Source organism: Orussus abietinus, unplaced genomic scaffold (assembly GCF_000612105.2).
Source record: "Orussus abietinus isolate OABI.00-Male unplaced genomic scaffold, Oabi_2.0 scaffold54, whole genome shotgun sequence".
Classification (NCBI taxonomy): domain Eukaryota; kingdom Metazoa; phylum Arthropoda; class Insecta; order Hymenoptera; family Orussidae; genus Orussus; species Orussus abietinus.
Window position 1 is genome coordinate 715,436 of NW_019394260.1, and position 23,539 is coordinate 738,974.

General features: G+C 46.3%; 2 protein-coding genes across 4 annotated transcripts; both read right to left on the reverse strand.

The window, feature by feature from the left end:
* Positions 1–607: 607 nt before the first annotated feature.
* On the reverse strand, positions 608–21,180 carry LOC105700948 (vacuolar protein sorting-associated protein 13D). 3 transcript variants are annotated; one of them, XM_012427271.1, is made up of 27 exons: positions 20,827–21,180; positions 20,163–20,353; positions 19,849–20,086; positions 18,874–19,070; positions 18,634–18,801; positions 18,325–18,562; positions 16,866–18,097; positions 15,924–16,415; positions 14,703–15,353; positions 9,916–14,385; positions 9,662–9,818; positions 9,215–9,443; positions 8,850–9,093; positions 8,260–8,628; positions 7,862–8,050; positions 7,455–7,778; positions 6,963–7,155; positions 6,692–6,874; positions 6,085–6,315; positions 5,638–5,664; positions 5,145–5,305; positions 4,186–4,800; positions 3,844–4,026; positions 3,378–3,749; positions 3,092–3,204; positions 2,364–2,796; positions 608–2,255 (listed from the first exon to the last, which is right to left on the reverse strand). In XM_012427271.1, the coding sequence occupies exons 1-27, from the start codon at positions 20,921–20,923 to the stop codon at positions 2,154–2,156; spliced, it is 12,099 nt and encodes a 4,032-aa protein (XP_012282694.1). In that variant the 5' UTR covers positions 20,924–21,180; the 3' UTR covers positions 608–2,153. The 3 variants fall into 3 exon arrangements, with proteins under 3 accessions (XP_012282694.1, XP_012282695.1, XP_023290500.1); XM_012427272.2 differs by having other exon boundaries at positions 4,186–4,797; positions 20,827–20,923; XM_023434732.1 differs by lacking the exon at positions 5,638–5,664 and having other exon boundaries at positions 20,827–20,923.
* Positions 21,181–21,921: 741 nt separating this feature from the next.
* LOC105700801 (sugar transporter SWEET1) lies at positions 21,922–23,154 on the reverse strand. Its single transcript, XM_012426970.2, has 4 exons — positions 23,078–23,154; positions 22,683–22,760; positions 22,305–22,587; positions 21,922–22,216 (listed from the first exon to the last, which is right to left on the reverse strand). Exons 1-4 carry the CDS (start codon positions 23,152–23,154, stop codon positions 22,001–22,003), a joined length of 654 nt encoding a protein of 217 aa, XP_012282393.1. The 3' UTR covers positions 21,922–22,000.
* Between the last annotated feature and the right edge of the window lie 385 nt (positions 23,155–23,539).

Here is a 23,539-nt window from a genome sequence, read left to right on the forward strand (position 1 = left end):
ATGAGATATAAATTATAAATTATGAATCGGATGAAAAGTCGTAACGCCGAGTGAAACAATGAATGGCCGGCTCGTTAAAATAGTGTCAGGTGTTATTATTGATAAATTTGCAATGCGCCGAGACGAATTCCGTCCAACTCTCGTGGGAGAGTTTCGAAATAGTCGAGATGTGTGCAAAAGCTTGCAATCATCTCGCGAGATTGACTTTACGCGCTCGTTAATTCGGTAAATATCCGGTAAACATTATTAGAACGCAAAATTCTTGGCAGTGGAGCCGAGTTTAAGAATACAGCTTTTCCTATCGTTTTTCATCGCCTCTTGGCCCTGAATATACAGTGCACATATACATATTTTAAGTTGCTAGTGAGTTAAAAAACAAATTTCTCACAATATGAATTTTTCATTAATTTAATATATATAAAGGATAGAATGTTATCATTACATGTGAAATATTCAATAAGAATGATTTTAAAAATATGACTTTCGAGTTCATTTTCTAAAATCAGAATTGCAATTTCGTAATAAAGCTCCAAGGTTTCGTATAGATTTTACAATTGTTGACCTAAGAAAATGAAACGTAATGAAATAGTAAAATCGTAACCCAGAATAGATTTCTTTATCCACCATTTGCTTGTTTATTATCCATAAATTGCTATTAAATAAATTCATCTACATACATACATAACGAAATTCCGTAACAAAAAAAAGAAAAAGAAAAGCAGAATTGGGCTGATAAAAAATCGTGACTATATTGATCATTGTTATTGGCCCACTTTAACGAAACTGTTATTTCAGTTAATATATGTTACATTGTTTACAAGTGTCTAAGTCTACTCTTAGCCGTAAACGATTAACTCTGCCCTCCGATTATCGATTTTAAAGCCGACAGAGAGGATTTCGCAAAACTGATGAACACCTCTCTCGTTTGATCGTGGTATTAAAAAGATGCATGAGAGCAAAAAGACGAATCGACGTACGAAACGTTCTGTACAAGCGAAGAGACTTCTTACAAGCTAATAATGAAATATGATGGAATCCGAGATGTGTAGCGTTGAAGTTATCGTTATTTAAAAATAAATATGATATATCTCCTTCGCGCGTATTTACAAGCTTCGACTGTGATTCGTTCTCTTTTATGGCTGGATGTCTTGAAAGTATTTCACCAAATCCCGTAAACTAACCGTACCCGTACTGATACTACGATTGCATTGAAATAAATCCCTAACCCTCATGCTCATCTTCGAGAGCCAATTACAATTATAATCACTATTTAAAGAGCCTCTCTCAAGTGTAATCCGTTATCAAAGAACCTCTCTTTTCAATTTAAGAAAATTATTTCCCGCGACTAGCTATCCTGATCGAAGTTTTCTTGATCCTGCAAATTGACCATTAATGGTACGATAACACTGAAATAATTCTCTAATCCTTGGAACCTTCCCTTCAAGGACCTCTTTTAATTGTAAACCTTTTTTCAAAGGACCTCTTTTCACTTTTGAGAAATTCTGAGGTGTAACTAATTAGAAAGAAACATTACCGGGTCTTATAAATTGACCATTGACAGTATGATTGCATTCCATTAATCCTCTAATTCTTATACATTTCTTTAAAGGACCTCTTTAATTCAAGAAAACGGTTTCCCTTTCACAGTTTCTTGAGTAAGATTCGTACAATGGAATTAATTGAGAGGAATAAATAAAAATTCCTGCCTTCCTAAATTCCAATAAGAAGTCTTTTTAAATTCCCCCCTCCAACCAATCTGTCCCCTTAACTGATATTATCAACGACCCTTATCATTCCCGATAATCAATAAATTAATTTACCCGACTCAACGTGGCGGGCAAAAAAGTGCGCTTTTTGAAACTTAAATGCAACCTCGACGGTTTTCTTCGAAATCGGAGCTTAGATTACGTACAACTTGTCGCACTCATTTTGTGCATCAGTCTTTCCTCCGTTAGTATTATGCGCGATTTCGCTTGATGATATCTCGATGACTTCTATTTGCTTCGAGTCGACTGAAAGAAAGAAAAAAAAAAAAAAAGAAAAGAAATTGGCAATTCTGCGCGATTCCTCCGTCTTTAGAGAACGACTCCTCGAGACTTCGGAATAAATGGAAAAATAAAGCTCCAGCCGACGAGAAATGATTTCTAACTAGATTATTTGTAGCAATGGATATCATCCAAAATGTTGTCCGAGGACGTCAGTGTCATGCTGCGTTCCTCGTGCATCCCTTTGGCATAGTTGATTTGTTGGGAAACCTAGGAAAAGAAATAAGTCAATGTCGGTACCGTGAATGTTTAGAAGAATCTCTTTTACCGACATAGGTCAATTTTTTGGTGTGTTCCACATCACCTTAAGAAACTCACCCACTTAGCGACGCCCTCGCTGTCGCACCTGACCAGAGGTTTCCTCAGGCGTTCCGAGCCGTCTAAGTAGGCGACCTGGCCGGAGTCCGTCGTCCTCGAGGTCAGCTCGATGTAATGTAAGGTCGTCCCATTGCTCTCCACCTTGTGAGTAGGCTGGCAGTGCAAGAGGTCGGCCAAACTGACCTCGGTGACGACGGCCCTGGTACCGCCCGAGATGACTCGCACCCTCTCGTTCGAGACGAGGACCCGCAGGTCCTCGGTCCCGCTCCTCAGGAACTCGTAGGCCACGAAGAGCTCCGAGTAGTCGCGGTTATTTATGCTGTACAAGAACTCCTGGCCTTCGGCTTGCTGCTGATTATTTGGAGGCAGTAAACCTGCCGGACCACTGGCCACCCTCGGCGGCCTGTCGCGTTTTGGAATCGCCCGGTGTGCGCTGAAATTGTTTAGAAAAATAAACGGGATTAACGTGAAATTTAGGAACATTGAACCGAGTGTTAATTTAATTTTAATACTATTTTCTTTTTAATTGTATGAAATTATCATTGGATTGAAAGAGATTCTTTATTGAGTTGTAGGGTCGTGTCTCTTAGAGGTGGTCAGAAGATCAGATACCAAGAAAATGCCCAGATTGTTGAAGACAGGTGCCCCTGACCCTCGTGAAAGATATAATTAATATTGTTTCTTTAAGCAATTTTTAAAAATTGTTAATTAAGAAGAGAGCATGAAACCTTCTGCTGGTCTCTCGAAGGGCAGTTGCCGTTTCGCTGGCGAGGTCCAAAAATCCCACGACCGGCTTCGTTATGGTCCCGACTACTCCTTTACTGAACCCGGTAAAGAAACCCTGCGACAAGAGAAACAAGTACAAAATACAGAAACCACCTGGATTAGTTAATATCTAATTTACTCTAAATTAATTTAAAGTTAACCGCGCGACAAAAGAACGGCAATAACAACATACGGAAACCATCTAAATTATCTGAAAGCTTGTTTTAATTAATTAGTAGTTCATCTTACAGGGAAGCCCTCGTTGGCCGCGCCGTCGTAGGTCTGGGTGAAGATGCTCGTGACGCCGCCAAGAAGTCCAAAGCCCAGACCCTTAAGACCAGCGACCAAATGGTCGGAACTGGCGACTGTATTCGCGCGAATCTTTTGTCGAGCTTCTTCGTGTCTCTCGTCCATAATAACGCGACCGAGTCCATCCGACAGTGATTCCGTCATCTTCGCCGCAGAGTTCGAGAGGCCATGGGTCACATTTTTCACGAGGGTCTTGACGCTGCCCTCGTAAATCAGCCCAGAGACGCCTTCGGAGACGTCGTTGACGAAGCCAAGAGGGTTCCCCAGGAAGTCCACCGAGCCCAGGATAACCGCAGCCTGCCATTTCAGCTCCTGGAAAGGGAATAAAAATAGTACAAAGAATAAAAATAGCATAAACAAATTAATTAAACGTTAGGAAGCCTAGGTAGATCCTGAAGAAACGCACGTCCTTGAAGTGCTTGACGATGGAGTGCAGGAGAAACTGGCTGCTCTCGAAGGGGTGCTTTTTGGTGAAAGGCTCCAGGTCTATCGTGGCATCTTCGAACTTGATCAAAGTGAGGCCCAGCTTTCTTTTGATCCCCTGGAGCTCCGGAGGGAGCTTCGTCGACGTAAGTACGCTGAGTTTGATCTAAAGCATAAGAAATAACAATGAAATAACTTGTAAATGGATTTCTAAAGAATCTGAAGAATGCTCTATGGGTTCCGAAAATTTTCTGATACCACGCCAGGACTGAGATGATTTAAATTATTTCTTTAAAATCACGTAACACAGTCCTGTACCGCGCACCTGATTTGGGACAAGCTTCAGGGTCCCGAAGTAGTATCTCTTGGCATGAGCAGCGGAGACCTCGGAGACGAATCTCTGGGCCTTGAAGTCGTTCTCGTCGACGGGGACGTCGAGTTCTGCCCTTCCTGCCCCGGCGAAGGCGGCCAGTTTCAGGATGAGTCTCTCTTCAAGGTGTACGCAGAGTGGCTTCAGGCTGACGATGAGGTGTTTGTAGATCTCGGCGTTCTGGTTCTTCGAGGGCAGCTTCTCCAGGGCGACGTGGACCGCTGGCCTGGAATCGTTCTCAGGGCGGGAGTTACGAGCTATGTAGAGCACCGACGTACACTGGGCTTCGAAGAGCTGGTTGTCCACCTGGACATCGGCGATGCTGAGGTCGACGACGACGTTGCCCGGGGTCCGAACAAATTCCAGGGCGATGCCAGCGAATCTGGAGAATACCAGCTCCTCGGCTGGCCTCCTGGAGACCACGGAGAGACCCAGACCTGCAGCCAGGCTCACTTGCACTTGTAGTTCTCTGGAGTCCTTGCTTTCAGGGTCTAGAGGCTCCTGGGTCGGCCTCTGGGTCACTGCGATGTGCGACCAGTCGCGCTCCTCCAGGAGGGCGAAGGTCTTCTTCTGGAATTAATTTAAGATGCTAGTCAATGTATTCCTGGTTCAGGTTTGATAGTTATGGAAATTCATTTCTTAGGACATGATTCCTTATTCCTTGGTGTTCGATGGAATTTATGAGATAGCATATTTCCTCATCTCTGAGTATGAAGATTGGAATCGGAATTCTATTTAATATGAAAGCTGATTTAGGATATTCAAACGTGTCTTTCATGGCTTAGTAACAGTGAGGGTTTTTTCTATTTCTAAGAACGTTTACTTGTTCGTAATTGGAAAGAGCTGCTTCATTAGACTATGTGACGATGCATTTGAATTGTACTGTATCGATAATTAATTTTCAGGTATCTCACCCTTTCCTTGATGTCTAAAACCTGCAGGACTCTCGTGGGGCCGTCAGTCGTTACCCTAACATTTAAAAAGCCAGATCCAGGTCGCAGTCTTTGTCTACCGACTCTTTGGTCTATTGGAGGTGGATCGCAATGTGTCTGGGGTCCCAAAACTGCTTCGCTCCCTAAAAGAAAATTATCTCTCCTTTACCAATTAAATCCACTGTACCATGAAAACGCAGGAATACCATGATCCTTGAGATTTAAAAAGATAATGCAAAGTTTCATAGCATTTCCTTAATACCCTTAACAATAAAAGCTCCGTAAAGGCAATAAAGAGCACACTTAGCGAACACCATGAGGACAGGTACACATGGGGTGAGAAACGAAGCAACATAAATTAGTAAAAGAGTTGCGCTTAGATGTAACATTACCCTAATTACATTATCGAAAGAGAGAATGAAGAGGAAAAAGAGAGACAGGCGTCTTCGTGGACGCGTCTGAGATCTATACGTACACATTTGCCACCGGGCGACACAGCCGCCTGCAACATTTACGGACAAATTTAAACATAAGCACAGTCGGTGGCGAATTTCTGGAGGTGAACTTTTAGGTTAGATTCACTGACAGATGTACGTATATACTTGAATCAAACAGGCATTTCTTGGTCGAAACTATCATTACATCTACGCTTCGCAAAGAAGACACAATCTGACAACTATGATGTAAAAGAAAACATGATCTAACACGTGCAAATGACATTCCGTGACAGTGCCAATATGCTCCGCAGGTCGAAAGTAGTGGTAGACGAGGACTTAGCGCATAAGAAACGCTACTGAAGCAAAGAAGCTAATTTCCTTTCGCATTTGGAGTCTCGAATTAACGAGATGTGGGCTTATTAAGGTTAACTTCTGTTATTTAATAGATAGGGTTGGTTAGTACAAGAACGAACGAAATGTCCAACCTTCGTGTAAGCCCATAAATCCATCTTTGGACTGAACGCACATATTCTGGTGCGCACAGCAGAGTCTTCCATCATCGGTGAACCTCCAGGTCTGAGTAGATCGTCTTCTAGGGTCAGGTCTTCGCAATGCAAGAGGACAATATGTAAAAGGCTGCGGAGCTGTTCCAGCTATGTCCAAGACCAGGACCTTGTCCGTAGCTTTGCTGTGCTTGTCTCGAGGTGGACTGGAACCTGTTCGATGATACAGATTACTTATTTCTTATACTTTATTTGTATATAAATTATTGCTAACCCTCTGAGTGTTTTGAACTAAATTACACGTTGCTCATCGAAGAGTATCTATAAATTCCTGGATTTGTGAACAGCTTAAAAGTCCCAATACTTTATATTTTCGATTCTAAAATTTCACAAAAACTTGTAGAGAGACATCAAGGAGCTGCCCGATAGATGGGCACAGATTATAGACAGAAGTAGAGAATATATCGTGGACCGAAGTTGTAATTCAATAAATAAAAATAAATGTTAAAGATATGTTGTTCGCATTGCGAGACTTTCTAGCTAATCCAATGTTTAAAAAATTGGATTTATTGAAATAGGTTGATTGTACCTTCGTGCTGAAGCTGTCCATTTCCAGTCATCCTCCAGAGCTGGGAACGAGCTCCATACTGTTTCCTGCGAAGAGCTACCCATCCTCCGGGACCAGCTTCCAAGACGAGTCTTTGAGTTTCTACGTCCAAAGGATCCAGACTACATTCACTGGTACCCAGATCGCCATCCGTCTTGAACGTTCCTATTAATTAACAATTCCATTACCTCTATAAATTAATTAACATTAAAGTATGATTATTTTCCTGATGAGAGATGTTTAAAACAAGTACCAGTAAATGCAATGTAAATGAAGTTCTCATAAGTCAAGCCTCTACTTTCGCCAAGGATATTTAAGTCATAAGTTGCTGTAACACCTCCCGGAGCAGTTAAAACCAAAGCTGCAGGTTGTATCGGTTCATCGAGTGCATAAGGAACGGAAGAGTGAGGTCTTACGGTCCATTGCAAACTGTCCAGGACATTGTTCTGCAAATATAAAAACCTCTGCATTAATAATATATCTAGAAATATACAGAAAATAAACAGCATAACTACATATAAAAAAATTGTTTAAATCAATCAAAATAATATACATTTCTTGTGAATATGCAAATACTGAGCTTCGCAGTAAACCCCTTCGAGTACCACTTGTCAACCATCGTAGAGAACTTCTAATACAATTATAAAGTATGCTTACTAAATAACTAGAAACAAAAATTATCCAGTTTTTAATATTGTCATTCCTTTTCTCTCAGATAAATCCCAAGGAGCATCATGTCACGTACTTGATTGACAACCAGAGGCACTTCGGAGAAATTATCAACCCTGATCGGAGGAGGCATAGTGTCAGCATCGGAGAAGACGATGAAGTAAGTGCTCTCCTTCAGGACTACGTCCACCCTTAAGAAATTCATTTTCCCTGCAATGTCCCTGACATTAATCGTCATAGAGTAATTCCCGTCCAAGGTGATGCCACCCGACCAGGCGCAATTTTCGACATCGATGATGCGAACACAGAGCAGTTGGTCCTTGTCCAGTCTTGGCCAATGAAAGGGCATATGACAATCGGGCATTGCTGTGATGTATGTCGCCTGTGCGTCAGGGTGACTCTGGAATTACGTAAAACGAGGTAAAAGAATGCTGCAAGAGGGAAATTAATTCATGAAAAATGAGAAGAATTTCAGGAACTTACAACCGTGGTGGTGAAGCATTTTTGTGCCAGCTCCAGGGTATAGGAGGAGCGATTATGTGATTGATATCTCGGCGATAAAGTAACCACCGTTGTTGCTCGGTACCTTCCTCTTGCTGCCCTGGTGACTACGCCGATTAAATAAACGATATCCGGCCTGCCATCCCGTAAAGAGACTCGCAATCGATGAACCTAAAATTGATATTGGATTATATTTCCAGTGGGTTTTTAAGGAAAATTAAAATGAACAATTATAAAAAGATCTTCAGTTTTTAGACTCCCAGAAAGGGGACGCGTAGAACTTAGATAAGCGAAATGGGAAATGAAATTCCAGGATCTCTTTAAATTTTCTTCCTTCAAAGTAGTGTTCATTTAGGAAAGCTCTTCAAGGTTCAACGTACTTGAACCCCGATTTGCAGGTGGAAATGTTGACTCCACTGAGGTATTCCATTGGGATGAACTCCAGTTCCGACCCTGACGGCGAGAGTTCTGCTGGCCTCTTCGTCGCTGAAGGAGAACAACAAAGGAGCGACCATCCTGGCCTTTTCGTGCTCTTCAAATTGACCTGCAGCTTCCGTTCCTACGCCTTCCTGCCTGAAGACCAGGGGCAGTCCCGTCTTGTTGATGATCCAGTATGGAGCGGTGATGTTGATTTTCACCGCCGAACCCTTTTCAACTACCACTGCGGCTTGCAGGAACAATATCCTTCCTGAAGAGTCCGTCAATCGGACTCTGCCGGTGAAAGAATTGATGCACTGCGCTAGTAATATCTGTACAAAGATTAATATTAATGACGTAATCAAATACATTCAGAAAAGTTTTGGTAAACTTTAACTTAATCCCGCCATAAAATATTTAATATTTTTCTTAAGCATGAATATCAAATTGAGAAGCTGAAGCGTAAGATCCTTCGCTATTCCTTGCATTATCTTGCAAACAGCTGAGCGTATCGGTATAAATTTCATAACGTTTCTTTTTCATTATTTCGTACCGTCCCAGCTCCGGAATAGCCGTCCAGTTGGACGATGATTTCCAGGTGCTCTTCAAGTTTCGGGGTGAGCAGATCAGCGCTTTCCCCTGGAAGTATCCTGCCATTTTCTGCCCCTGTGTTGTACAACAGTTCATGAGGTAAAAGATTGTTCACGGTGATCGGTGCCAGCAAGGATATCGTGTGTCCTGGAATCATCTGGCCGACATCCGGAGGAAAGTTGTCCCTCCGCACGGCGACGCACATCCTGAAGGAGGATTCCTTTTCATTGTTATATCGTTCATTTTATTTATGCGAATAGGAATAATTCATTTCACTTAAGCTACTGCAATTAATTAGGGGTCTTCAAGATATAAACCAATTATCACCTGAATAAACGGTCCCGGTTGGTTCTGCAGGTCGCCTGGATCTCCAGGACCTCCGAAGGCTTCTTCACCATGGTCCAATCAATGGCCTCCATACAATACTGATAGGATTCACTGGGATGAACAGGTCTCAGGTACATTTCAACACCAGTGTGGGTTACAGGTATCGACACGACGGACTGCGCTTTAACCTGAAGAGTCTTCCCCTTGGCGAACATGTTTGCGGGTACATCTATTAATTATTAGATAATCATTCTTCTTTAACATAAAAATAAAGTTATACTTATTCAGATATGCCCTAAATGTCCTGAATGTTCTTAAAACAGAATTCTGTGCAAAGTTCCTTTGGAAAAAGAAATGTCGAGAAATAGTCTTATTTTCAGGGCGACTCGCGTATTTCCTCCCTTAAACGAGAAACCATTGCGATACAAGTCAACCCTGAAGACCGACCTCCGAATTGGTCGAGGGACTTCTCCAGCTTGACGTCGACAGGATAAGCCAATTTGTTGACGACCCGAAGAGCGGAGCGAACGGTGACGAGCTTCCTGGCGGAGCCCTCCAGCTCGACCTCGAAGACCACCCTCGCCTTTGGGATGGCCATGTGGAGCTGAAAGGATTCAATCGGTCAGGCATTGGTTGAATTTTAAGATTTTGAAGATTAACTTCGTGTTTTTCTAAAGACTGAACGAGGGAGAGTAGCTCACCTGAGTCCCCCTGATTTCAGGGTTGGCGTATCTGAAGTAGACCCCGACCCTATCAACGGTGACCGGGTCCACGGGGTTCCAGCCATCAACCATGACAAGAACCTGATGTCTGCGGACGATATGAGTGGAATAATGGCGAAGCTTGCCCCTTTCTTCAAAGGTGAACGGAAAAGTGCCCCCAGGAGGCACCTCGTCCCAGGTCTTGTCTCTCTTCGGCAAGCTCCTGACCTTGACATCCTGCCCGATCTCCTTGACATCATCTGCAGTGGCGATGAGAGTCTTGAACCAGATCTTGGACCCGGTCTCGTTCTTCAAGGCGAAGGGGACGAAGGGCGACCTCCTGCGATAGCTCAGCACGTTCTTCAGGGACCTCCCCAAGGTAGAGTCCTTGCTGGACAGGTAATAATCCTGCGTCCAGTTATGCTTGACGAGGGTAACGAGTTCGACGAAGGTCGAGGTGACGTTGACATTGACGGAGTCGTCGGAGTCAACCTTGACCTGGAGCCTCTTCGGGGTGAGGGAGCTGGTGAGGGTTTGCTTCCAATCAAGGGTGGCTCTCCAAGGTTCGACGAAAGGTTCCCACCCACTCAGCACCCTGTTGTAGTAGTCCACGGCGAAGGTGGCCGAGACCTGGCCGGGTCCCTCGCACTCCTGCTTCAGGGTCAGGTCGGTCAGAGTGATCTCGAGCAGAGGGACGTCGGCGTCCCTGCAGTCGTCTATCACGCAGACCTTGAGGCAGGTCGTCTCCAGCTCCACCGCCCTAACAAGGACCCTCTCCCCGGTTGCATCTGCACTTGGAAACGCATTCTGGGTGAGCCACAAGGCCGCATCGTCCAGCTGTCCATTGCATCTGTGAAGAGCAGCTTCGCAATCGGTCTCTGCGAACCCTAAAGCGGAGAGCTTTACGATGTGGCTCTTCTGGTTCGCGGGGGGTCCCAAGGTAGACCTCTGCTTCGCCCAGAGGGTCTGCTTCGGCAGGGAGCTCAGCATCCTGGAGAACATGGCCACGTCGTGGTAGCTAAGGCGCACGCTGAGAGGCTGAAGTTGGACCTCCAGGAGCTTTTCTCTGGTCAGCTCCAAGCTAGCTCCAACAGGGTCGATGATGGACAGTGCTGTCTCGTTCTCCAGGCCCAGGATGCAAGAGAAGAGCTCGCAGTGGGACAGGTTGCAGGAAAGCGGCTTCTCCCCCTCCTGCGGAGCCGACCTGAAAGAGAGGATCGTGGTGGAGCGCAGGATCACCGCGTTGGTGTCCTTCAGGGAAGTGTCCTCGACTACGACGAGCTCGGAGTCGGTGATGTTGAGCTTCAGCTCGAAAGGTAGACTGTTGTTAGAATTCACGCTGGTCTCGCTCCTCGTGGGCTGGAGAACTCCAGGATGTACGAGTCCAGGGACCGCTTCAGGTTCCGGGGAGTTCAGGATAAGGAAGTCCTTGACGGCTTCCCACCAGTCCAGGATCGCCGTGAGTCGCATGCTGTGCAAGAGGACCGTCGTGGCCGAGTTCATAGGACGTCTCCTGTGGTGCACCTCGGCCTGGACCCGGTCTTCTGCACTGCCGTCGTCCTTCAGGGGCTGAAGTATTCTCGTGAAAACGTTGGACCGCCTGTTGGCCGGCTCGTCTTGGAACCTGGTGTCGGTGACCAGGATCTCCCTGGAGACCAGGTCCACGTCCTGGGAGCCATCGCTCAGAGAGTCCAAGGTCAGTCTGGACTTGATGAAATTGACGCAGGCCAGAGCGGCGATCTGGTGGTTGGGGTGAAGCTTCAGGGTGACGTTGACCAGCTCCAAGGTGACGCAGGACTTGGTCCAGACCTTGGTAGAGGCACCTTCGATCGTTCTAGGGTACTCCGAGGGGTCGCTAGGCTCCTGGGTGAACCAGGAGCGGAGGTCTTCAAGGCTCTCCCCGATGTTGTAGGCGAGGAGACCTCGAATCAGGGTGTACTGCGCAGGGTCCAGGGCGCAGTCCATGGTGGAGAGGGTCCCTCTGACGCTGATGTCCGGGATCGCCCTGCTCAGGTGCACGTCCAGGTTCCTCTCGACCCGGAGTTTTAGGTGGCACTTCTCCGTCAACAGGGAAGGGCCAAGCTTCTTCACGCGGAACCCGCAAACGGTTAGGGTGTCCTCGTCCTGGTCTCCATCTTGATCAGCCTTCAGCCTCCTCCCGGTGTAGACGTCCATGTTCACCAGCTCGACGTCGGTCACGTCTAGGAGGCAGTCCTGGACCACGCTGGAGAACTCGAAGACGTTGTTCGCGGTGAGCTCCCCCAGATCCAGGAGCACCAACTCCTCCGACCTGGAGCTAACCGGGATCAGGATGATGGGTGCTCCTGCGTGCAGCTCCAGGGAGAGCCTCCTGCTCCTCCTGCCGCTCTCGTCGGCCTCACCCCCTGCGCGCAGGTTCGTCATCGCCGTCTGCAGCTGCGCGAAGTGCACGAAGAAGGCCTGCAGCTCTGAGACGAACCTCTGCGTGTGCACGTAGTGCACTGCGGCCATTCTGATGCGGAGTCTGGCGTCGTATTCTCGGTCCAGGTTCCTGGAGTCTCCATGGGTCGCGTAGCTGGAGTACTGAAAGGTCAACGCCTTCCTGCCAGAGCTGAGGAACCTTTCGCGGTAACATCTGCCATGAGGAGACAGATCCAGCAGCGACATCGAGCCCAGCGAACCTGCGACCTGGCTCTTCAGGGCATCTGTCAGGATCCTCATGGTTGCATCGGAGACGTTCGCCCGGGCGACTTCGCGCTCGCCCCTGGTGAGCACCAGAGTCAGGGAGCGCACCTCGAGCTCCACCTCGGACTTCAGGATGGTCTTCGATGTCCTCTGTGAGGATCCATCCACCTCGTGCGCCTCGCCTTCGGGTATCTTGGAAGCTGAGGGGCTAGGTGGGACGAGGTCTCCAGGCTCGCCGATCCCCAGGAAGTCGAAGACCACCATCCAAGACTCCACGCTGACGACCAGGTCAAGACAGTTGAAGTCCACGCAAATGTTCTTTCTGAGGACCTGCTCGGAGGTGGAACCGGGGTCTGGCAAGGTCGTGCAGATATCGATGAGCACCAGGTTCTCCTCGCTGGTGATCGCCCCAGGAGAGGGTGGAGGGGTGTTCGGGGTGTCCGCCGAGGACACTGGTTTCCTCCTCCAATGGTCGGGGACCGCGCCGTAGAGGGTGTCGGTCTCCAGCCTATCCGGGAGGCTCCCTCTGGCCATCTCGCTCCTCCACCTCCTGGCGAACGCCAGGTCGGGGCAGGACCTGGATACCCCTGCCGGCAGGCGCGCCCTGGACGGAGCCGAGGACTGCATCATGCACCGGTGTCTGGACCCCACCGGGCAGAGTAGGTCCTCCATCAGCAGCGACCTCAGGGACACCTGCAGGGTCCACTCCAGTCTCTGGAGCTTCTCGTACCTGGCCGCGAAGTCGCGCATCGACAGCTCCACTAGCGGTTGCTCCAGGTGGTCCCTCTTCAGCTCGACCCCGAGGAAAGGCAGCTCGAAGAGAACTTTGACGGAGAGGTCGAACCTGCGCAGGTCGGCCGGCTGATCCTGCACCTGGTGCTCTTTAGCGGCGGCTCCGCTAGCCGAACTGGAGAAGAGTCCGTGAATCGTGGCCAGGGCCTGTTCGTACTGGCCTCTCGTCAGGGACACCTTCAAGGGCGTTATCGCCATCCCGTGGAGTTGAAAAACCGGGCTGGCACTCTGATGCTCTGCCTCTAGGAGGAACCCGGGGCTCTGCAGCTCCGGCGTGATCGTCTCTCTCTGGACGACGACCTTGAGGAGGGTATCGTGGAGGATGGGCTTGCCCGACTCTTTGCAGGAGTAGACCTCTTCGGCACGTAGTGGAAACCCCTTCGAGCTCCTGTCGGACTTCCGGGCGATTTCCAAGGAGTAGAGGTTCATGTCGCGGACTTCCAGGGTGACCTCGTGCTTGGCGGGGGTCTCTTTCGGGGGCTCGTGCCTCAGAGACATGGTCCCTAGGTGGGCCACGAAGACCTGGGAACTGTGCGCCGATCTTGGGACCACCAGGACGGGGCTGTCCAGGACAACGTCTAGCTTCAGAGCCAACGCTGGTGCCTCCCCTCCGTCTAGGGATAGACTCGGAAGCCTTCTTCGAGGTGGAGCCGACCAGTCTTCGGCTTGCACCAGGCCTATCGCCATGTCGGTCGCCGCGGCCCCGATCTGGCGCGCCAGGTTCTTCAGGTACTGCTTGAACTCGTCGGCACAGGACCGGAGCTCGGAGATGAGGTGGGGCGCGTGGGTGTACCAAACGCTCCCGACCCTGACGACGACCTCGGCGGGGGTGGTCTCCGCGTTGCCGTGCCTCTCCACCCTGGACCCGCGGCTCGCCGAGAACCTGAAGGCTTCGGGCTGCTCCGAGAGCTCCGGGAAGTGGTCCATAGGCTGGTTCCTAGGGTCCGCGAGCGGGTCTCGACCCACACTCAGGATCCTCTGGTGTGTCCTCCCCGTGGGGGTCTGGTCCAGTACCTGAAGCAGGGTTGAAATCATTTAAATTACTTAATCCCTTCACCGGGGTAAAAAAAAGTCCACAAACGTTTACTTTTACAAATCACGATTGCTTATCATTCTGGGTACCACCCGGTGTGATCGCAATTATACCATTATTTATTAATTTCAAAATTATATAATTAAACATGACACAAAAACGAACTGAATGAAAATTAACTTTAAAAACAGACGAAACGTAAACATCGTGTATAATGAATAAACAGAAACAAAAAATCGTGATTTAAAAAAAATCAATGGTTTTTCTCTTTAAAAGGATCATGATATTGAATCCTGACCTGAAGACCCCCTAGAGACCCGGAAACCGAGACTCCAGCAGCCAGGGTGGCTTGTATCCTGGCGTCACACATCGTCGCCGTGGCTATTTTCTGACCGACGAGGCCGCTCTCCTGGACCACCGCCCTGAGGAGCAGGACGTTCAGCCTGTGGAAGTCAAAGGACACCTCGATCCTGGTGGAAGGACCCGGGAACTCGGAGTTCAAGCTGGTGACCGACTCCTGGCGGTCGACGACCCTCTTGACGCGCGACTTCCTGGACGGGAAGACCCTGCGGAGGAAGCCAACGATCTCGACGATGGTCTCCTGGTTGGCTATGATGTCCAGGTTGTTGAACTGGATACTGGCCACCCTGAGTCGCTCCAGGGGCTCGTCGACGGCGACCAGCTCGACGACGATGAGCGCCTCGGAGTCGGTCCGGTCGAGGCCGGCCCCGGTTAGCGGGTTCCTGGGGTCACGACGAACCAAGGAGGTCAGGGCACGGCTCAGGGCGACCGGAGAGGTCGGTCTCTTGGACTGCGAGAGGTCGGGCGAGCCCGGGGACTCCGGAGAGGTCGGCGAGGTCGGCTCCGAGTCCCACAAGCTCCCGGATACGCTGTCCATCCCCACGTGTCGGTGGCTCGCGACGAGGAGCTCGAAGTCGGGCCCGAACTCCTGGAGGCAGGGATAAACCGATGTGAATTAATATGAGTACCTTCTTTCCGATATCGAGCACTCTTGGCGTCGACATTTAGCTGATATAAATGAAAAGAGATATCGAAACGGATGAAGAGGACATAAGAGGTACTTTTTTTTATTCATCTGTTTTGTAACCTAGTGGAACGTAAAAATCATTTACAATAAAAATATACTTTGATTAATAATGAAACTTGTTCATTACAGCATTCTCCATTATTTAAAGTGATATGAAAGTGGCTCCGAGGGATCAATCATTTGTTTTCAACGTTTGTCCGAAGTGGATCTACCGAATCCTTTGAAATTTCACCACGTGGATATGGAGACCCTAAGGATGGTGCCCGTGAAGTTTCATTGTTTTTTTTTTGTAATTTTAGTTATATAAACGGGTTTTATATTTCTTGCAAAAAATGAAATTTCATGGGTGTCAGGAATGTTCTCCGAGCCTCCACATTCATGTGGTGAAATCTTAAACAATTCGGTGCACTAAGTTTGCAGAAAAGTCTCATAAAAGATATCGATACTCCAGTGGTATCAAGTCCTCTCTACCTGGAGAGCGTCGACGAGCAGCAGCCCGTGCACCGAGAGGGAAGCGCCCAGGTCGGCGGGCCGCTTGCTCAGCGCGGCCTTAACCCCGGAGACCTGGAGCTCGGCAACGCTCCTTCCCCTGGACTGGAGTTCGAATGTCATCCGGTCGACGATAAACTGGACCATCACCACGTGTGCCAGGTTCCGCTCCGGGGCCTCCTCCTTCCTGGGGCTCTCCGGCTCAACCGGGACGCCCCTGGGGACCTCGGTCGCGTGGACTCCCACGAGGAGGCCCCACATCGAGCGAATGGCCTCGACCTTTTGCTCGTTCACGTGGACCACCAGCCTGGGCAGGTTCCCCGAGATCGTCGCCGAGGGGTACTGCGGGTCCGTCGTGGCGACGACCCTCCTCTCCACCTCCAAGGAGATGTTGAATCGCTCCAGGACGTGGAGGTTCGACATGCCGCGGGTGCGCGCGTGTTTCCAGCTGTCTCTGACTCTGCCGACGAGGACCTGCAACAGGGTGGTTAAGGTGAACTAAAACCCGCCTTAAGGTCTTTTCAAAGGGTTATTCTAAACATTTCAAAACGTGAAAATATTTATAAAACTTTTCTCCAAACTGGGTGTACCGAATAATTTAAAACTTCGGCGTGTAATTATGGAGGCCCAAGGAAGAACGTGATGTTCATAAAATTTCATAAAAAAAAAATGTGTCCCTGGTCCTGATCGGTACCACCACAAGTCGATTTGCATAAGACACTTTTTTTTTCAAAGGTATTCCACCGAACTGCCTAAAATTGTAGCATATGAGCACCTACGGAATGTCCTGACAATTTTTAAATTATGATTAAAAAAATTGTTTGGATTTGTCTAAATTCTTGTTGAAAATCAATATTTCTTTGTCTTAGCCTAGATCAAAACCAAAATGGCGTTGTGCTTTTTACAGTTTGAATGCACCCTGACCTGCAAGTCGGCCAGGTCGACCGAGTAGCGGTCGTAGAGTCGCTGATGGAGAGCTGCCTCGGAGATGCCCTGAGGATGGTCCTCTTGCAGAGAGCCGTTCTCCTTGCTCCCGGGCGGCGTCGAGCAGGGCGTCTCGTACCTCTCGTCATCCTCGTCCTCTTCCTCCTCCTCGTTCTCTGCTTCCTGGGGACGCGGGATCTCAGCCGGAGAGCCCGGCTGCGAGGTGATCGTCTCAGTCTCCGGGTTATTAGTAAGCCGGAGCCTACCGAAGTCGACCACGACGACCGCCGCGTCCACGTCGGTGAATCTCTCGACGAGGAGGATCTGCGGGGCGGATATCTTGAGTCTCAAATCCCAGGACGATCTGTAGACGAAGTCGCCCTCCAGAATCTGTTCCCAGTTCCTGATAAGCCTTCTCCTGGTTCGCCTCTTCATTGCTTGGAGCCTGCGGTCTGAAGAGTCCCTGTGGGGCCCGCAGAGGAAGTCCATCAGCCACTTCATAGCTAGGGGATTGTACACCACGTCCAACGACCTGGAGTGCACCTGTAGGGAGTGCTCCGCAGCCAGGTGGAGGGGTCTCTTCTCGTAGACCAGCTCAAACAGGGCTTGCTGCGTAGCCTGGCTGACCAGCTTCTCCGAAGAGCCTCGTAGTCTACCTTGAAGAGGCCCTGTTACCACCTGGGGTTGCACCAGAATGGGAAAGGTGGACTTCTCCGTGTAGTAGTCGTGTAGGTAGAGGGCACCCAGGCTCACCGAGAACTTGTGGGAGCCTGACCTGGGCCTCGACTCGTAGGTCAATTGTACCCTTTCAAACCGTAGCTCCATCACGGTCTTCTGCGAGCCTTCCGGATTCTCAACCGGAGTGCACAAAGAAATCACTCCATTGGAGAGGGTGAAGTTGAACTGACCAAATATAGCATCTCTACGAAGAAGAGTGTCGTCGTCCATTGTGTCAGCCAGAACGTCTAAGAGTTCTCCGTCAAAGGTCGAGGATGGTGTCTGGGTGCTGTTCTGTGGGGTTTTTGAATACCAACCCCACCACTGGGGAAACCACTGGACCAACATACCCCTCGCCTGCGGAACACTTGTCGTCGGAGACTGTGGCTGCTTCGGAGGTTTCACCCTGGCTAGAGCAATCTCTCGCAGTACCTTTAACTCGTCGAAGCTTCTCTCCAGCTCTATCGTGTCTTTTAATTGCTTTGTTTCCGTCGGTAAGATCGTTGTCGGGGTTCCTAAAAGGCAATTTTATATTTTGAAGCTACTTAGCCTAACATCTCAAAGAGGGCTATTTCCTCGTGAATTCGAAAAGATCGTACAAAAATTTGGTGGAATAGGCTATAGGAAGTCTAGTGAACTTTGCAGTGTCTTTACTTTCATGCAAGACCACTGGATTATATCAGCAATTTGATAAGAAATGTTATCACAACTTAGTATCACTGTTTTAATTAACGATGCTTACCTAACATCTTAGTGCATATCTCCACGTACGCTACATTCTCTTTACCGCGACGAAGCATGTCTTCCCACGTTACTTTAGGTTTCAGGGCATCCTTCCCTAAATGTAGCCGAATGGCATACCTCCACCATGCTTTTGGGTCCTCCGATACGGATAGCATAGGTCGACATCGCCTTTGCCTCCTCTGGCGGTCTATATCCTCTAACTCCTGTATACATTTAACTATTTCTTTGTATTGCACCTGGAGATAAGGAGAAGACATTTGCTTAACATTCTCTAATGTCATTAACAACAGTTTATCGTAGTACTTACATCGGTGATGGACAACGGCACCTGGTCCAGCAGCAAATCTAACACGATCCTTGGTTTGTTTATGGATCGCAAAGGTTTTTCCGAGCGATCCCTTTTGATATGAGCTCGGGCATTCACTGAAGGCAATATATACTTCCATTTTCGGGTTTTGGATTCGCTCATGGCAATCTAAAAAATAGATTATCGCATAAAGTTCATACTTTTGGTTTAAAAAATCTGTGCTAATTAATTGGGAATTACAGCTAGATCTCCAAGGCTGAGGATGCCAAAAAATTGCTCGGGCTTCAAGTGATTCCAGTAAACAGAGAGCCTGTCCAGCTCCATGAGCTTGAACGAGGCATCGTTGAGGTTCCACGAAGTGGATCCAGGTATCCAGCTAGCATCGCAGCTTTGAGCCGATAATGCTCCTATCGTTACACCTAACGCAACGCCTTCACCTAAAATTTGTGCCCATTTAAATCTGCGAGACCAATCACTAGCACGTGTTCTGTTAATAAAAATGATATGAATCCGATTTAATTTAATGTTTATTTTTTTGAGATTTCTTTAACCTTTTTTGATAGACATTGCAAGAAATCTATGACCATTAATGACAGTTCATTCTCCATTACATTTAATGCCATTTATACACATTTACAGTTTTATTTTTATAAATAGTTCTTGTTTAAACATTATGCAAGTCTCACAATGGTTAATACTAATTACATCTTTGTATTTATTTTCTATTTAAAATTGAATTTTGTATGCCATTAAATGAACACATCCGACTGCATGACTAAAATTAGTCATTGCATGCCAGTCATCAATGACCAAATGTCTAATATTAGTCATTTCTATATTGCAGTAAATGACTCTAGTTCCTTAAAGTAGAAATGAGTTGAAATAATCCATGAATATTAACAAAAGATAGTAGAATTAATGGTGACCATTAGACGATGTCAACGACAAAAAATTACGGTTGGATGTGTATTAAGAAATATCAAACTAAATGTTAGATTACATGAAAACGATTGGAACTGTACGTGGTTTTTTTCCTTAAAACAGAAACTATTCAATAACTGATAGCGAATGGGTGTTATGTGTGAAGTTGGAATTTTTGGATGAAAAAAGTGTTATGCATGAAGTAAACGTTAATGCATCTCTCTTTTAATAAAGGATTAAGTGGACTTGTGATATGTATGACGTAAGATTGTAGTAACTACAGATAATAAGTACCATTTTTGGAGGACTGAGTCACATTATCTTCATATCTGAAGTGAACATCTTTGATATTGAGCTGCAGGTTTTCGATAATATTAGTCACTAAGGAGGTACCATAGTTTAACCAGGAACTGTAGCTTGTGGCATAATAACCCGGGTCTCTTTCTGCTTCAGCTCGCCACCTAGCTTCAAGTGCATCCAAGCGACTAAGTTTGTTTTCCTGTACCGCTTGTTCTTCGGCTTCGTGATCATACTAGAATATTAATTCTTAATTTAATCACTGAATGAAATAAGATAACATTTTATTAAAGAATGTACTTATCACGCACCTCGTCAAGACATATAGGTCCTGCCACTAAATAAAGTTGCTCGATTACGATAACCCAAGATGCTGTTCTAATCTGACGAACCGGTATCTGCAGTCGGACCTTACCAATAAATCCAGCCTTGATTTCAACGGGCAAGCCAATGTGCCTCAATGCATCACGCTTCAGTGGTAGATTTTCGAGTTCAACTTCTCCTGCAAATTTATGTAATTTAGCTTAAGCAGAAGAGGCAAATTCAACTCAAAACTCCCGTCAATGCAATTCCTGAATAAAGGGACCTATGACAATTAAACTTCTCCCGTGAATGAACGTAACAGTGTTGGATGACCATACAATATGTATTTTATTAAAACAAGTCATAATTTTGAAACCGAACATAGTCCATGTACTCTGTACATATTCTTAGTATAATCTAGCTCTACCCATTCCACGATAGCTCCAATTAAACGCATAAGAATCAATAAAGTACATTTTTCCTAAGAACTGTAAACACAATTCCTGAACGACAGAACCAATGACAGTCACTCAAATCTAACGATAGGGTCAGAGAGTGCCTCGATTTAATCAATCGACAGCGTGTTACGACTTCCAAAAAACCTAAAACAAAAAGAACTTACGCAAAATAAAAATTCCACTCGAGGAAGTTTAAGATGCAACATAACCCCACCTGACAGCAGCGCAATGCTCAACTGATCCGTGTTCAGATTCTCCACGTATTTCCCGAGGTAATTGTTAAGTACCCAGGCGACGAGTCCTTCCAACATTTTGCAAAATGCGCAGTAAATTTGGCGACTATTGTTACGGCGATATATAGAAGAGCGTGCCCAAGAATTCCTCGGTGTATGAAAACGTCGAAATTCATCCAGGTACACGTTAACAGTCCTCGTGGCTCGCACCTTTCGAAGCCGGACATTCGAGTCCGGCCTAATGTCACTTTCTTACACGTCAAACATCCTGATTATCCTTAAAATATTTACAAGAAACACCGTGTCACCGAGGGACACTCTTTGGGATCCGACTGGATCCGACCACAACCTCAAAAAGTCGAGCACGGTCCGAGTACCGACCTCCCAGTATATGTTTTTTTATAGGTTAGTATCCAGCTCTGACGCAACAATGTCAAGGCCAACCTCTGGTCTGTTTTCATTGACGATAGAATTTTATTAACAAATCCTGATTGGTTTCATTTTCTACATGGCATAAACATTGGTGCAAACATTTGGTTTTTGACTAATTAGTAGACAATTTCATGGTTAGAAATTCTGGTCAGTATTTGATAAAATCATATTAAGACAATGCTCTAGCATGTTTTTATTACAGAATTGTATTAACAATCTCGTTAGTTTCTTCTATTTGCATGTTGAATTGTCAACCAACATGGCAATTTCTTTTTTGTTTCTAATAAACGATCGTTTAGATGCAAACTGTCGATCAGTATGATCTGTTTGCATCAATGTCAAAATTACGATTTGTTCCATCGGTATGAGAGAACTTTATAAGTTAAAAATGGTACAGGGTAGAGAATTATTTAAATAATGGCATTTGTAAAGATTCTTAATAGTTTTTACACAAAGGTTTATTTAACTTACGTACAGAAATAATAAGTTTGTCCTTGTTATGTGGTAAAATTTCACTTTGCACAAAAAGTGAGGTATTTACATAAATAGATGTATACGTATATAAGTTAACACATTGTTGACCGACAATTTTACAACGCTAGTTCTTCCGACACGAATTAACTCACGAGCAGTCAACGTGTTAATACTGTACGTATCAAGTACCTCGGTTACATGATTGTTCATGGAAAGATAAATGGCAATTTTCCACAGACTTGATGGGAATTAAAGGATATTCTCTTGGCTGGATCTTTTGTTGGGATAGATTAGGAACAGAGAGAGCTGGAACGCTGACAAGATGCAGCCAAGGAAATTTGGGATTTGTATAAACATGTCGTTTATAAGGCAGCCGTACACGTACCACTGGCAGGATACAATAAATGAGGCCATTATCACAGGGAAGGGCAGACTTTCAGTATTTTTCACCTTAATCACATGTGTCTGAAAGAATTAAAAGAGTAGATTAAACATGACTTAAAAAACTACCAAACATCCAATTCATGCAACGAAAATAACCAAAAAATCTTACTAGCATTGTCAAAGGTGAGGCAAAAAACAGAATGGTTAGGCTACAGCTAAGAAAGCCAATTCTTTGCGTCGCCAATGCCTTGTCTTCTTCGACCATGCTGTACAGATACATCGGGGCTACGAAACAGAATGCCCAGCTTATTTGCTTCAGTATAACAGACTTTTTGACACTGTACAAAATAAACACGACGACATAGCATAATTGGAGAGAGGTCCCAAAGATGTTCACCAGTACGACGAAAGGATCTCCTATCAGCACTCCATAGCGTAACCAAAGGCTACATCTATGAACAGAGGTAAAGATAAGGAATTAATTTAACTAAGTATTCCAATAGCCATACACAAGAAATATAAAGTAATCATATGGTAGTTGTCTTACGACATGAAACAGCTGACAAACGCAAGACCAGAGGCATCTCCTGTTGACTTATTGGCAATAAATTTTCGACATACCAATCTGAAACAAGAAAAGAAATTTATTAAATGGTGAGATTAAACCTAACGTTTCTTTAATAAGTAATGAAGTGAACGAAGATTCATAAAAGAATCGTTAAAGAGCCAGGGTGATAAAGAGAAAGTGATACAAGGTTTTATTCCAATAAAGAACAAGGTGCCTTATGTGAAGAAATTTGTTAAACAGTGAGATGAGATGTAATGTTTCTCTGAAATGCAATGAAATGAAAGAGAACTTATGAATACATCATTTAAAAAATACAGCGATAAGGAGGATGCGATTAGAGGTCTTATCCTGACAGAGGGAGAGGTAGACCTTACATGCCAGCTAAAAATTGTAAAATGGTACAGAATGAGGCGGTTGCAGCCAAGGATTCCTGGAAAGCTGTCAGTACCATGATGAGCCATTCATTTTATCTTCCTCCTGTCATACAGCTCGTGTATTCAATCACTATTTACACATGTTCCACTGTTATGCGTCGCGGCAGGTCGTGCGAGCGAATGGAAAAGTAAACAACTCGGCATTAATTAAAGCATTCTGGAGACAGCTGACACCTGTCACCCAGGCGGTCAATATCACATGCGAATTTACCGACAGTCTTTTCTATAACAGCTGACAGAGATCAGTTGGGAGATTGCTCACGGGCAGGGTCGCGCGATCGCACCGTGTGCTGCCCTCTGATTTCGTACGTTAGCTTTCACCGTTTTTTGCCCCCAAGGGCGGCGCAACGAATTTCTGGTAGGGGCTCGCGCAATCGCGACGGCTGTGCCATCTACCAGTTG